The sequence below is a fragment of the Callorhinus ursinus genome, unplaced genomic scaffold (genome assembly GCF_003265705.2).
Source record: "Callorhinus ursinus isolate GAN/ISIS: 27379988/994484 unplaced genomic scaffold, GSC_fseal_2.0 scaffold12, whole genome shotgun sequence".
NCBI classification, from domain to species: Eukaryota; Metazoa; Chordata; class Mammalia; order Carnivora; family Otariidae; genus Callorhinus; species Callorhinus ursinus.
The window spans coordinates 33,471,672-33,488,442 of NW_027397074.1; the positions used below are offsets into that span (position 1 = coordinate 33,471,672).

Here is a 16,771-nt window from a genome sequence, read left to right on the forward strand (position 1 = left end):
TAATTATTTTTAAATGTATTGCTCAGAACATGAAAATCCCACATGATTTCAAGTGATAATTTTATTAACAATTTGGAGTGTGTGCATTTTGTATGCATATAAATGTCATTGGTGGCACAGTTGGTTAAGCTACAGGCTAAGGTCATGATCTCAGGGTCGTGAGATCCAGCCCCACATGGGGCTCCACAGTCAGCACGGAGTCTGCTTGAGTTTCTCTCTCCCTCTCCATCTGCCCTTCCCACTTGCACTCTCTCTCTCTCCCTCTAAAATACATAAATAAATAAAAAATAAGTGTCACTGGTAACAAAAATAGTGTTAGACATATACCATCAATGGCATTTTTACTTTTGGATGTGAAGATATCTATATCTATATATTTTTAAGCTACTACACAGGATTCTATTGTGAAGTTACATGTTAATCTAACCTATAGTCCCATTAATATGAGGTATATTTCACAAATGTAGATAACGTATGCTGAGATAAGCAGTGAAAATCAAATCGTGTATGTGTGCACACGCACACCCTGCTATATTTTGGAGTGCTGGATTGTAGAATGGCAGGATCAAGTTAAAAGCACATTTATAACTTTCATAGTGATTTGCAAAGTTTTAATTCCACTTTGACTGGTCTTTGATATCCCAAAAACTTTGACACAGCTGAGATTGACTGTGTACAGTAGAAGCCGATAGTTTAGATGTTTAAGTTAAACCATCCAGACCCAGATGTGGAAGCCTCCTCCAATAGGCTTTTTCCAAGACCTAAATTCATCTTGCTCTTTACTGAGTCACAAAATACCCTGATGGAAATGCCTCCACCTGAGCCAGTGAATTCTCTGAGCCCCAAGATTCAGCTGGTGTGAGAAGGTAACAAAGGAAGTTTGGGATACAAATTAGCAGCGACACTTAATCCCTGATATATCTATCTTTCTCACTTCTTTTGATATGTGTTCATCCCATTAAATAATCTAACTTTTATTAAAAGTCTTCTACTAAATAACAAAACTCTTGTCAAAATTTCATCAATCACTTGCTGACATCACAACCTCACCCCCCACAACAAATCCCAACTGAAATTTGGTCACTGTTTTGACTCTGATAATTACGTTTGTCAGATGCCAGTAGTGCAACAATTATACTTCCCACTTTTATTGTGTCTTGTTAGCTTTAGTCCTTCATGGCAAATTATAGATGGGCTTTAATTTTTCCATATCATCTTAGGCCATGTGGCTTGTAAATGTTATTTTGTAATCTAGCAAAGGCTCTTAAGAAGAAAAAGCAAAGCGCTTAAATTGCTATTGTTGGATTTGTATTTTCAAAACAAAGCCTATGGGAATGAAAATTACTCCCCAGCTAAAATTCCCACGGTGCAAGTATGTTAGTAACTGGTGAAAAATGAAGACACGGTTCCTTTGCAAAGAAAGGGAAATGACATTTATTCACTGATGCATTCGTCTGACATTTATTGAGAACTCGGTGTCAAGCACCTATATGATAATGTGCATTGTATCTTATACTCCACCTGCAATCATGATACCAAATATCTTCCGTAAATATGAATTCTTCATGTTTGAAAGAACATTTAAGAATATTTAAAGACCAAATCACTTTGCCTCATAGAGAATCGAAAACTTGTTTTTGGTGCATATGGACACATACGCATTTTTTTCTCTTTGATTAAAAATTATTTACACATCTGTGCCCAGGATTAAGGATAATGAAATTCAACCACAAAAATGATTAAATAGTATATAATTGTGGTGTTGGAATTTATCAGTTTAGAGTGGTTGCCTCCATATTCACCTTTCTTTTGATCTTCTTGTAGACGTTATTGTTATTGACTGCAAATGTCTCCGTATTTTTGCTCAATGGAATGTGGCTTGACAGATTAATTATATGTTATCAGGCAGTTGAAGATCAACTAAAGATATGTGGCTTCAAGAGGGATGCTGATGTCTTTGAGCTGTTCCTTTCTCAAAAGTAAGTGTACTTTATATAAGAAGTAGAAGAGCATCATATTATGTTTCACAGATTCAAATGTTCTTTTTTAAAAAAGATTTTATTTATTTATTTGTCAGAGAGAGAGAGAGAAATAGAAATAGAGAGCAAGCCCAAGAAGGGGGAGCGGCAGGCAGAGGGAGAAGCAGGCTCCCCCCTGAGCAGGGAGCCTGATGCGGGACTCGATCCCAGGACCCTGGGATCATGACCAGACCTGAAGGCAGACATTTAACTGACAGACACCCAGGTGTCCCAGATTCAAATGTTCTTTTCCATTGTTTTCCCCAAGGGCTGGATAGGCAAGTACCACACTCTAATTACTTTACCATTCATTGGTGTCCACAGTCTCTATTAGAGAGGCAAGATGGAAATGGATAAAAACAAAGATTATGGAGCCAGGCTGAGTTTGAAGCCCAGCTCTGTCTCTTCCAGCTGGGTAATCTTGGGCATGTCATCAACCTCCCTGTTAGGGTTGTCAGGTTTAGTAATAAAAATACAGTAAGTCAAACTGAGGGTTCTAGAGGGGAGGGGGTAGGGGGATGGGTTAGCCTGGTGACGGGTATTGAGGAGGGCACGTTCTGCATGGAGCACTGGGTGTTATGAACAAACAATGAATCATGGAACACTGCACCAAAAACTAATGATGTAATATATGGTGATTAACATAACAATAAAAAAATAAAAAAAAATACAGTAAGTCACATGTGAATTTCAAAGAAACAAATGAATGTAATTTTTCTTTAGTATTAAGTTTGTCCCACACTTCCTTGGGTTTCTCTGAAATTCACATGTAAATGGGTCTCATATTTCATCTGGCAAGACTCCTGCCTGAGTATAATCATGCTCTCTTCGTCACAGGGTTGTTAGGTGAAGATTAGGTAAGTTAGTAGGAGATAAAAGAGGGCCTGGTACACAGTAAGCACTCAATGAGCATTAATACAGTTAATAATATTATTATTAGAGAATAATGGCTCATTATACCCCTACATTATAATAATAATCCTATGATACTATACCCCGAGCCAACAACCCCTGTACTATTTTACTAGTAAGTAGGAAACCTTCTGCTTATGTAACAACCTCCTCCAACTCCCCAAGGTGGCAGCCAGCAAAGTGGGTTCTTCTCCTGCAGAGCAGTCACAGGGCCTGAGAAAGAACCCAGGGGTAAGAGGAAAAGGAAGTTATGGGCTGGATGGGACTCTGCCACCACAATTTTTACTTGCCTACAAGTGACATCTGTGCAGCTAGACTTAGCATTTAATAACAATGACCCTATTCCTACTCTTCTTTCCCCCCTTTCATGCCTTTTAATCTCTATGAACTCCATGTATGATTTTAAAATAGGTTTGACATATTTCTACTCATATGTAAACTTTGGAACTCAGCTACTCTTTTTCTTTTTTTTTTTTTTGGAACTCAGCTACTTTCTAAAGAAGATGTCCTACTTTATCATTGAGGTTAATCACTTAATCTCTGGTGATATGAGGAAATCCTTTATTAATACACATATTTCTTTTGTTATGTGTATATACATATATACATTTTCAGATTCTAAGTGGGGAGAAAAATATTTATCTTGGTAACAGTCCTGAATCTCTTGGTAGTAAGGGGAAAAATAGCTGGCCAATTTAAGATTTTTAAAAATATATATTTTAGAATGGAACAGGTATGGTAGATAATTCTGAAACACTTATTTCTTTAAGATTTTATTTATTTATTTGAGAGAGAGAGAGAATGAGAGAGAGAGAGCACGAGAGGGTAGAGGGTCAGAGGGAGAAGCAGACTCCCTGCGGGGCAGGGAGCCCGATGCGGGTCTCGATCCTGGGACTCCAGGATCATGACCTGAGCCGAAGGCAGTGGCTTAACCAACTGAGCCACCCAGGCGCCCTCTGACACACTTAAAGTCACTCTTTGAATCTTTCTACAGATAGTTTTAGAATAACAATACATATTTTATGTGGTCAAAAGATTGCAACTCTAAGCCTTTCATGATTTTAACAAGAGTACACTGCAAGGGTAAGTAGAGAACGATAAGAAAAGCTTTAAAACACTAGAAAAAAATTAGAAATATTGATCCTCTGATGGTGGGAAATTAATGGTCTTCTCCAGTGAAAGACAATACATTTTATATCCCAAGAATACTAAGTTACCATTTAATCCATCCGGGTACAAAAAAAAAAAAAAAAATGTTTCTCAGTCCAGACACCAATACACTGGGTAAACTAGGTTATTTGCCTGAGTCTCTGTTGCCCTGGGTGTGTGTGTGTGTGTGTGTGTGTGTGTGTGTGTGTGTGTGTGTGTGTAGGGAGAGATCTTGTCAAACATCTCCTTGAGTAATCACGGAGAACATATACAACGATGCGGACATACTATTGTCAGCACGAGTCATTGCCATCATTAGTCGAATTTCCTCTGTCTTCCATCAGTGTCACCTTGAAATGCAACAGCCCATTATTGATTTCGAACAGGTTTATGTGCAGAACTAACCCTTCTGACCTGAGTTAAAATCCCTTTAAAAGGGAATCACTTTATTACATTATGTAAATAGCTGGAAATTCAGCATCAATCTCACTAGTACAGGAAAATTAATGACAGTAATTTGACACAGGTGATATTTCAAAGTATTAATGTATTAAAATATCTTTTCTGGGAAATCCTTGGGGAAATACTCTAAGTGGGGCTTGAGTTTCTCTGCTACCACATAATGATTGTTTTATTTTTCATGGGAACAGATGAAGCCAACGTATTATCTTTTTTGCCCAATGCAATAATTTAGGTGTATCAGGATCTAAATGCTTCTTCCCAGAAATAGGCTACATATCTACAGTGAGAGAGGAGCATGCATTATGTGTATAAGTCTCCTATTAGAAGTTGCTTTGGAAGAGTCTGGAATATTTCATTGTGCCAGAGGAACGCTCAAAGACTAACAGTACCTGTCTAAAGGACGTGTAGTCTGCTTGAAGTCTTTCGTTTGGGATAATTTGAGAATTAAAAAAAAAAAAATGGAAAAGGATTAAGAAAAAACTTCAAATACAAGTAGGGTGGGAAAGAGAAAGACTGAAAGAGGAAGGGGAGGGCTGGATGTTCTTTCCAAGTTTTTATTGAAATCGCAGGTAGTTAACATACAGAGTAATATTAGTTTCAGGTGCAGAATTTAGGAATTCCTCACTTACATAAAACACCCGGTGCTCATTACAAGTGCCTTCCTTAATACCCATCACCTATTTAACAGAATAACAGCTAATAAGTGTAAAAAGAATGAGAGCATGGGAAAAATCAGCATTGTATAATCCCAAATCTTCTGACTGAGCAAGGACCATCAGCTGAAGCGAAAGTGAATAAGTGGTTGGGGCATGAGACATACACATGGTCGTCGGAGGTTTGCCCCACATATTACTTCTCAGTGACAGCATTTGTACCCTTACAATGAAGAGACTTGGCAGACGCAGCCCAAACCAAGGGGCTGACCTTCCTTCACCAAGAGGGTGGGACAAAGTGACATTACTTGCCGCCTCCTGTGATGCAGTAATCACCACCTTTGTTCCTGAAAAATGGTCCACCTTGAAGTTAATCATGAGGAAGCAAGCAGACAAACCGGGAACGTAAGACATTCTATCAGACAACTGTCCTGGACTCTTCAAAAAGTCAATGTCAAGGTAATAAAAGGAGAGTATTCTAAACTTAAGGAGACTAAGGGATTATATCAACTGAAATGCGATGCATGAATGTCAGTGGGATTCCAGATTGAAAAAAACACAAACTATTAAAAAACAACAACAACAACATGGGGACAACAGGGACAACTTGAATACAGAAAAGAATGTTAGATGATATTTTTGAATTCAAATTAATTTTTAGGTGTGATAACGGTATTGTGGCTATGCAGGAGGATGTCCCTGTTTGAGGGATATGCTTGCTGAAGTATTTAGGAGTGAGAGCCCTAACGATGATAAGTCTGCAATTTATTTTCAAATGATTCAGCAAGAAAATTATCAACCAATAAGTACATATGTTACATAGATAAGAGGGAGTGACCTAAAGTGTGGCAAAATATTAAACATTATGAGGGCTACACAAACTTTCATTGTATTATTCCTTCAACTTAGTTTTGATATCTTTCAATATAAAAACGTTGTTGAAAGGGGTTTCTTTCATTTAGAAATATTGTTTGCATGATTTAAAAAGTATGTTTTCCTAAAAAATTTTCCTTAAAAATTTCATAAAATTTTCATTAAAGTATTTCAAAAAAATATCAGCTCCTCAGTATCCCGAAGTTAAAAAAAAAAAAAAAAAACTTGTGAAAGGATGTTGCCACAAATGAGTTAATATATGTAACATTGATGAATCTTAGTATTGGTGAAAGGCTTGGAAAACTGCCTGGCACAGAGGGTGTGCTAAGTGTTTGATGCATAGAGACATGTACGTATACATACCTGACCCGGGCACAGTCTCTGCCCTGAGAAATAAAAGAGATCTGAATATTCGAGCCCACAGCAATCAAGGACCAACTATCCTCAGGGCTTTGCCCGATTTGCTGATCACTCCCCCTCCCCACCCCATGCCTGTCCCTTTGCTGAGAAAGCAGCATCAGCGACAAGATTCAGGATCACCTGCACAGTTCAAGAAGGATGGTAATATTTTGACTCCATATTTAATAAACAAGAAGGGAAGAATAAAACACTTCACCTGGTCTCTGTCTCCTGGCACACGGTCATTTACACATCTTAAATACAACGTGGCCAAGATCTGGACGAGCGCAAAGTAACAACCTTGCAGACGTTGTCCAAGTAGGAGCCAATAGTGTTTCGACATTTAGGTGCAAATCCAATGTCTTCCACACTTTTCCCCCTCTGCCCTGACCCCAGTAAAATCTTTTTTTCTTTTTCAAATTAAGGTCCCAATAAAAGTAATCATAATGAGGTGTAAATTTCTAGTAATGTGGTAAAGTGTTTCCTTCAGTATTTCCTTTAAACTGGTTGACAAAAATCTTAATCCAAATGAATAAAGTTTTAATGATGGTATTTCAGAAATGAGTACATAGATGTGCCAACAATTTTGAAAGAACAAAGAGAGGCATTTCCAGTTATTCCAAAGTCCTACTATATAACCTACCTTACCCATGAATAAATTAATTGTTGCTAATGTTTACTTTTTCCTTTCTTTCCAGGGATCTGACAGAGGTCATTGATCTATCTAGGTTTAAAAAATTAAAATACTTATGGCTACAGCACAACAAGGTAGTGTTATATTTTATCTTTAAATAGCTCTGTAACTAAATCACTATCTTATTCTCATGTTTATGATGGAATTAATCTTAAAAGTATTAATATTTTGTACTCCCAACTTTAGGTAAGAAACTTTAGACACACACACACATACATATACTACTATATTGACTAGCACAATTTGTGAGATGGTATCAGATTGCAACTTTACTTTCATCTCTCCTGTCCTGTCAAAACTGCCCAGTGGAGGTTATTTCTTCCTGGACTCCTGGAAGGAAACTTGGACAGTCTTAGTGACTTTTCTCATCTCTCTTATGTAATTCAAAATCTTATAGTCCACTGGAGTCCTAGTCATGGTTCCAGTTCAGAAATGAGACTGTCAGGGCTCCTGGGTAGCTCAGTTGGTTAAGTGTCAGACTCTTGGTTTCAGGTCCAGTCAGGAGCTCATGGATCATGAGATTGAGCCCCGAGTAGGGCTTCATGCTCAGCGGGGAGTCTGCTTAAAGAGTCTCTCTCTGCCCCTCCCCCCACTTGCTAGCTAGCATGAGCGCTAAAATAAATAATAAAAGTCTAAAATTAATTAATTAATTAATTAATTTTAAAAAAAGTCTTTAAAAAAGGAAATGAGAATGTTTAGGAGAGTATATTAATTCACTTTCAATCTTCATTTGTAAATGAGACATCTCCCTACATCCCCTTGCTTATCCAGCTGGGGTTGACTGCAGGTGCCTTTTTCATTAGCTAGGAGGGTGTACCTGGTTGTTTTCCTCTCCTTTCCCTCTCCCCAGCCTTACCCAGGGTTGATATGGAATGAGGAGGTGTGGAGGGAGGGCTGGAGAGAAACAAAGTTCTTAATCTGATCTGTACCATCTGGTACTAACAGATCTTCAAAGTCAACTTCTTTTCTCTCAGTGGATTATTCAGAAGTAGGTTTCTTCAACTCTAATTCCTCTTCGCTGGCCACTCCTGACTTCCCCTCCCCTTTTATGCCAGTCGTACCTACAACTGACAGTCCCCGGGCTGTGGCAGACTACTCTCTTGGGTGGGATTCCTTGTAAAGTACCCCAGATCAATATGCCTTCCATGGCCTGGCATGCACTTTCCAGCACTCACACACCTTTGTCCTACTGTCAGAAGCCAAGGGGGGTGGTTACCTCCCAGCTGCTACCCAAGCTGATCTAGTTTTCTCAGGAACTGCCAGACACTAAGCCAACATGTCCCCAACTGCAGGGAGCTCTCGTCAAGGTCACTGAGTATGGCCTTTAAAGCTTCTCTTAGAGGCTAAGGTACAGGAGGCGATGCCCTCCCACTGCCTCCCCTATAGTGGGTGTCTGACTGGGGCTCCCAGTTCCCTCCAAGGCAAAGAACAGGGCTGAACTAAAATGCAAACCCACAAACAATCATTAGAGTTAACTAGTCAGTTGGTTATTCTCAACTTTCAAAAATTTGACATTCCAACAGCTTGTATTTTTGTTCATTATAAATTGATGATCCAGTCTGAACATTTTGAAGTTAGACTTTCCAACACTAGTTGATTAGAAAGAAATAATTTCACTTTTCAGCAGTAGTCTGCTTGTCAACAGTAGCCCAGACTCACAGCCCTGAATCCCTAAGCAGCCATGTTTATAACAGCATTGCAATATTACATGGCATTTTTCAGTCTTCTTTTTTTTTTTAACCGACTAAGTGGGAAATGGAAAATGAAAGTGCTTTTCGTATTAAGTGTAAGCATAAGTCTCATAAGCTTGAAATCATTTCTAGGAGAACAAACGCAATTACCTTCAAGACCCAGGCGACTAGCAACTGAAATGGAAAGTGCACGCACCACTTAAGGGCACAGAAGTTTAAAACTCTTTTAAACACCCTGCCAGAAATTATCCTGGGTCACAGTGTGTGACCTCTGATTAGAAAAAGATGGAAATCATCAAAAGCATGGCACAAATGACTAATCTTTGTTTTCCCTGTGTGCCTCTTGTGAGGGTTCAGTTCTTAAGGAAAGAACATGGGGGAGATATAATTAGGATTTTTAAAAATATTTTTTGGCTTTTGGTAGTAAATACCATCCCATCTCCAACCATTGAATTTTCATACACAGATACATTATGTACATAGGAAGGGATTGTATATGCTGCCAATTATTTCACTTTCTTCTGTTTCTGAAGGGCAGTGGGTGGGGAAGGAATGCAACAAGAGGCTGAATTCTCTTCTTGTGCTTGGCTCTTTCAGTTCAACAAACTATATTATTTCCAAAATCATCATCACTTAACTTTGTTCTTTACAATAACAGACTTATTTAGTTCATAGAACGCTGAAAGGATAAGCTATCCAAAATAAGTTTTAAGTGTTACTTGGGTAAGTAAAAAAGCTCATGTGGGTTTTCCTATTGGTCAGTAACTGACTGGTTGCTAAGCTGCCTGAGTACTCACACTCCATGAAAAATTAAAGTCTTAGGGCACCTGGGTGGCTCAGCCAGTTAAGCGTCTGCCTTCGGCTCAGGTCATGATCCCAGGGTCCTGGGATAGAGCCCTGCATCGGGCTCCCTGCTCAGTGGGGAGCCTGCTTCTCCCTCTCCTCCCCGCTTGTGCTCTCTCTCGCTATGTCTGTCACTATCTGTCTCTCTCTCTCAAAGAAATAAATAAAATCTTTAAAAAAAGAAAAATTAAAGTCTTATTCAGAATCCCAAACTCTGGTGAGCATGTTAGATATGATAGTACTTCACCAAAATTCATATGTAAAAATTTGATTATTACTTTTCTTTAAAATCGAGACAGCACTAGGATCACCACTAAGAAGTCATTATACCAGCATAGAAATGGTGTGGAGAAATATGGTGAAAAACATTAACATTGACATAAGAATGTAAATATTTAGAATTGCAACATTTTGTTAACAATGATCTGAATTTGTGATCAGCATTGTTCTTAAACTAGTGAATATCTTAAAACTACCCTCTATTTGGGAAAAATGAAGGCACAAAGTAGTAAAATGAACCCATCTTTGTTGTTTATTCATTTATTCCATCAGTAATTTTGTTGAGGTGTATGTACTGGATATTATTGGTTGTCCATTCAATATCTATTTTCTCTTTTTACCTATCCAGCAGAATCTGGATTTAGGTTTTGGTATATATGTCTCCTTTTTCCTCAGGTAGGTGACCCTATCCCCAGTTCCAGGGAGTGGATCCTGAACTGTCTAAGCCATTCAGTATAGTCCCATCATCCTTGTGAGTAGCTAGTCGATGAATGGGAACATATCCCAATTATGGGAATAGAGACATAGCATCTGCATGGAGGTTTCATGAGGGGTTTCCTCATTCCTAAAAGCAAGCACTAGAAGTGAGGTCCTTCATTTCCCTGATGTTTTCTTGCCTGGATATGAAGCAGGAACCATCCCATCAGCTTGAGAATGTATGTGACATTTAGAAAAGAGCACAGCCCAGAGAATCATTGCAATATTAAGAGTGAGGCTCTCACAACCTCTGGACCTCTTGGTATGTGAGATAATAAAGGTTCTCATTTATTAATGGGCCAGTTTGAGTCGAGCTCAGAAATTACCTGGAGCCAAAAGCCTCCTATCTGATGTGGCCTGTTCTGTACTTGCATTAGGCCATTGATAGAATATATCACAATAAATGTGATGGTACCTGTTCTAATAATAAAATTAAGGGCAGACGGAATGGCTGTGCTTGTGGTGAGGGCAGAGCATTTGCAAACTGCCTGGAATGGAATGCCAGAAAGTAATAGTCTTGGGAAGGCAATGAACATAGTTTGATGTATTTGGAACCTAACATGCTAGGAGCGGAGGCACTTCTCCCCATTATTACCTAGTGGGTGATCAAACTGGAGCTTCTGGTCTGACCCTGGACTAGTAGATGAAATAAGTACAAGTTGTTTCCAATGTCCCAGCCTTGCTAGATTTGCTCAGGCAACTCTGGTTCCTTCAGGATGCTCTCTGAGGGCTTACTTGCTCCTTGTACTGCATCGTCAGTCGCTAGTTCTGCATCACCTCCGTTTCTGGGTCACCTTTTGCTTGGCTCCCCTCACAGAATCAGTGGGAGGCAGCTGCTCTTAGATGCATATTGACTGAGGCCTTCTAAAGGCTCCCTTCCTTGTCTCATCTTCCAGTAAGCCTGACCGAGGGAATTTTAGGTCACCATCAATCCTTTCCAACCTTCCACGAGAAGTAGAGTGACTTGCCTTTAACACTACAATTTCAAATGGTCTGCTCATTTGATCCATTTGTGTTTGGGCTAATCACCTCAAAAATTTTCTTTTACACATATTCAGTAATGAACTCATAATACTGGTGCCACAATGCTGTTATCCTTTCATTTCTGGAAGAACTAGCAGTCCTTTGGTATATTGCATTTGGCTCAGATTAGAAGAAGCATTTGATTGGACCAAGCAACAGTCCAAAATGGAATCTGAGTTTCTGCCATGTAGCAAAGGCCAAATAGGTGACAAATTTTACAAACCAAATTCAAATAAAAATACCTCTTCTGGCAAAGTCATTGTTTTTAAACTTCAACATCTAAAAAATCATTGAATACTTATTTATAATAACATGTTCCATACTAACTGACCAGAGAATGCTCTGATTAAAATAAACAAAATCACTTTAAGAAAGATCCTGGACTCATTCTCTATGCCACTAAGATATGTTACTGTTTCCCAAGATGAAACCAGAGAGAGAGACAAACCATAAGAGACTCTTAATATCAGGATACAAACTGAGGGTTGCTGGAGGGGAGGGGGGTAGAGGGATGGGGTGGCTACGTGTTGGACCTTGGGGAGGGTATGTGCTATGGTGAGTGCTGTGAATTGTGTAAGACTGATGAATCACAGACCTGTACCCCTGAAACAATACATTATATGTTAATAATTTAAAAAAAAGATATGTTACTGTTTCCTATCTCCTAAGCAGTCAGCACATATTGAGAATTTGGTAAATAGCACAATTTTGTATGTATTAGAAAGGAACATTGATGTACAAAATTAGCAAATCACAATTTAAAAAATGAAATAATCTTTTTTAATGTGCTATGTTAAATAGTTGTAAAGAATTCTTTGATTTACTACTTTTTTCCAAGTACCTTTTACAACATACATCATGGAATTTTAGTTGGTTCCTTCAGTAAGGTTTAGGTATCTACATATTTATTTATTCATTTATACATATCATACTTTGGTCCAAAAAGCGATTTAGAGCCACACAAATCCCATAGTAGAGCACAAGAGCTGTTAAAGAATAAAATGAACTAGCATGCATTCCACATAATTTGGGCTCTTACATGTTTCTGTTGCCTCAGGGCAACATTAATTCTATCCTTTATGTCAACTTTGTTGAAAGAATGATATTTTGCCAAATATTTAAAACCTCTTCAAAAAAAGTAAATCAATATAAATAACCTAAATAAGGCTTCACTGCATGCTTGTGAAATTCATAGATATCTACACTATATATCTAGTTATGATTTAAAATGACTTAACCTTAAAATAAGGTAATAATAGTACTCATACCTCATGAGTTTGTTGTGAGGATTAAACAGGTATATATTTGATATATATATACCACCGAGAAGATGTTAATTTTAAAATATTTTGAATAGAAAATATTAGTAGTTTGAGCAATGGAAAATTTTAGATTGAGTATTGGAAAATATTCTATATGCCAATATATACAATTTTAGTTGGTTCCTTCAATAAGGTTTGGGTACATATATATTTATTTATTCATTTAATACCAAATATATCTTGTTCTAAAAACAGCTTAGAGCATTTGAAAAATTATATTATTTTTAAGGTGCTATTTTAAATATTTGTAAAGAATTTTTTGAATTGCTACTTTTTTCCCAGTAGCTTTACAACACATATTATGGAATTTTAGTTGGTTTAGTATATGTATAGTACTTTGCTGGACATATATGTTGAGAGATGAGTTTTCTATTTTTTCCCAATTTATGCCAAATATTTTTGGATGTATTTTATTTGATTTTGTTTTAAAGATTTTATTTATTTATTTGACAGAGACACAGTGAGAGAGGGAATGCTAGCAGGGGGAGTGGGAGAGGGAGAAGCAGGCTCTCTGCTGAGCAGGGAGCCTGCTGCGGGGCTCGATCCCAGAACCCGAGGATCATGACCTGAGCCGAAGGTAGACGCTTAATGACTGAGCCACACAGGCGCCCCTGGATGTATTTCAAGCATGATTTTTGGTGAAAGACATTGCTGAAATAGTAGAAAAAATAATTTATAGAGTATTTTCCATTACTCTTTAACAATATTTTCCATTACTTCAAAGTATGTTCAAAATTAATGTCTTCTGGTTACTTTATATAGAGGTTCCTCTATTTTAATGAACCCAATTATGATGTACTATATGACAGTTTTTGATTTGAGAATCAGACAGACTTGGCTTTGAATCCTTGCTCTGTTACCTTGAGAAAGTTGTTTAACTTCGCTGAGCCCAGTTTCCTCCTAGGTAAATAGGGATAAAACAAGTAACACAGGTCTATTGTAAGCATCATATTAGATAATGTCTGTGAAGCCATCTAGCTAGGGGCCAACTGATAACTAGCAATTAATCAGTATGACTCTCCCCTCTTTCCTTGACTCTAAATCAGCAGTTCTGAACAAGAAGGGACTTTGCGTGCGCACGCACACACACGCACACACGCACACACACACACACACATCTTTCCCTTAAAGCAGACGTATGCCAATCTCCGGAGACACTTTTGATTGTCCCAAGTGGAGTGTGTGTTACTGGCATCTAGTGGGTAGAGACTAGATTTGCTATTAAACATACTACAATGAACAGGACTGCCCTCCCAACCCCAACAAAGAATAATCTGGCCCTACATGTCAATAGTTAGAGAGGTTGAGAAGGCCTGTTCTAAAAGAATGCCTCCTTAATTTTAAATTCATGCTGGCATATTTTTTTCTCCACTAGTACCTCAGGGGCTACCTATAAGAGCTTTACATTAAATGGAAGTACTCTCAGGTCTCTCTCTCTCTCTCTCTCTCTAAAAAATAATGGTTAAGTAATAATCGCTCTTGTTTACTGAGCACTTGTGATGTCCGAGCCCTGAACTAAAATAAATGTTTTGTGAAATGTCACATTCAATATAAATCCTATGGTGATCCTTCAAATTAATAGTGTAGATTTTTCTAAATGGATAATTATAACACTATATATATTTTATATATACCATTTACTTTAACAATGGCTTGAGTGTCAGAACAATCAGCATGTCTTCCAGTTCTCACTCCTAGATGTTGACTTCAACAGCTTGCTACACTGCAATATCTATTCAGTCCTGTGAATTCTACCTTGGAACTGTCTCTCAATTCCCTCTACTTTTCTTCTCCCGCTGCAATTACTCTCCTCTGGAACACCACATAGTCTTCTGAGTTAGTGTAACCCCCTTCTCATTCAACTCCTGCCATTATACTTACTCTCCCTTCTAAACCATGTTCTTCCTTGCCAATTTCTTTCTAAAATAAAATCAGACAAAGTCCTCTGCACAAAATCTTGTAATAGCTTCCAGAGTCCTCATGAACTAGCTTTATCTCTTTCCACTCCATCCTCCTACCCATCTCACCCAACAAACTGTGCAGTCTTAAAACCCCAGTAATCATGGCCCAAAGAATATTAATGCTCTTGGGAAAACCATGATTCTATAATCAAGATGAAACTATTGAGTTTATTAGTATTCTTCATGTGTTAATAAGTAAGGCAAGAGAAATTAAACCCTTGAGTAATTAGAAATGTTCTGTTGGTGTGTGTTCGGGCAGGCAACTGGAAAAGAAGAGAAGAAGTCATGGTTTCGGCTAGGGTTTGTTGTCTATACTTGTGTCAGGTGTGGCTATCATTCGATCAGGGAGTGGTGAGTGGAAGGAAGGATGGAAGGCAATGAGTTGCCGTCAGGAAGCCAGTAGGAAGAGGAGAAAGGGAGAAAAAGGCAATTGGGGCCCCTGCACCCTCTTTGCGTCGCATGGTCTCCTACCTGGGAGGAACGTAGTCACTCTCGTGATGTAAGAAAAGCTGTGGGAAATTGCTGGTGGTCCTCCTGCATGAGGGCTGACATAATTGGTTGCAGATGAATCTGTGAAATGATGAGATAAGCAGCACACGTGCCTTTTATAGCCTCATAATTTGTGAATGTTGCAAACGCACATTAAAGAAAACGCATTAAAAGAAATCAGTTTTGAAACTTTGCATACAAACCTAAAATAGCTTTTCTGAGCTATGTCTCAGGACTAAAATTTGAAATAAATCCTCTAAATCAGATGCATCGGCATCTATCTGAATCAATCCATGGAAGGCCAAAACAGTTCTACTTAACTGATAACAATAATCGCTATAAGCTTTAATAAACACCTAAAACTAGTTTATAATCATGAACATTTACTTCTATATAGGAAGTACTAAGCACATGGTCAGTAACTACTTAATGGGAATATTCTCCCTGATAGATCCTGTATTAGGTAGAAAGATCGTCTTATATTTAACTTACCTGCTGCTTTTAGAAGATACCTGACCCACCTCTATGGCTCTACCATCCTCATAACTCAAACAAATTGTTAAACTGTATAGAGGTTGTAGAGTCAATATATATATTTTTAAAACAGAGTTCTCTTTGCGGAGTAACAGTCACTTCTGACCCTCAGTCTAGAGTTGAAGACCCCGTTTCTTATATACAGTACTTAATGATTCATTTGGGGAATTTTCTAGACTGCTTTTGACTATTTGCAGTTCATAGAACTAAGTTTCGAATCTAATCTTAAAAGTAAGATGTGAGGGGCACCGGGGTGGCTCGGTCGATTAAGCATCTGCCTTCGGCTCAAGTCATGATCCTGGGGTCCTGGGATCAAGCCCTGCATCGAGCTCCCTGCTCATACTATATCCCAGAGGAGGGGCTCCAACCCAGGATCCTGGGATCATGACCCCAGCCAAAGGCAGACCCTCAATGGCTGAGCCACCCAGGCATCCCTTTGGGGATGTTTTTAAATTTTTATTTATTTACTTATTTGAGAGAGAGCACATGCACATGAGCAGGGGGAGGGGTAGAAGGAGAGAGAGAATCTCAAGCAGACTCCCCTCTGAGTGTGAGCCCCGAGCTTGGTCTTAGGACCCTGAGATCATGACCTAAGCCAGGCACTTAGCCAACAGAGCCACGCAGGCATCCCTCAAGCATGGTTTGGTATGCCCTGTTGGACAAGGGCTGATGCTTAAGAATGATTGGAAACGTGGGATGCCTGGGTGGCTCAGTCAATTAAATGTCAGCCTTCAGCTCAGGTCATGATCCCAGGGTCCTGGAATGGAGTCCCACATAGGGCTCCCTGCTCAACAGGGAGCCTGCTTCTCCCTCTGCCTGCCACTCCCCGTGCTTGTGCTTGCTCTCTCTCACTCTCTCTTTCTCTGACAAATAAATAAAATCTTAAAAAAAGGGGGGGGGTGCCTGGGTGGCTCGATTGTTAAGCATCTGCCTTTGGCCCACGTCATGATCCCAGGGTCCTGGGATCGAGACCTGCATCGGGCTCCCTGCTC

General features: G+C 38.8%; 1 protein-coding gene across 7 annotated transcripts in view; it reads left to right on the plus strand.

Moving 5' to 3' along the window:
* Nucleotides 1-16,771, plus strand: part of LRRC72 (leucine rich repeat containing 72) — a 56,223-nt gene that overhangs the window by 2,550 nt on the left and 36,902 nt on the right. For 6 of the 7 annotated variants that reach the window (XM_073898908.1, XM_025873287.2, XM_025873291.2 and 3 more), the window contains exons 2-3: nt 1,825-1,979; nt 7,165-7,234. In XM_073898908.1, the coding sequence (XP_073755009.1) occupies nt 1,825-1,979; nt 7,165-7,234 (225 nt within the window). The remainder of the gene's footprint in view (nt 1-1,824; nt 1,980-7,164; nt 7,235-16,771) is intronic. The other variant, XM_025873288.2, reaches the window with a different exon arrangement.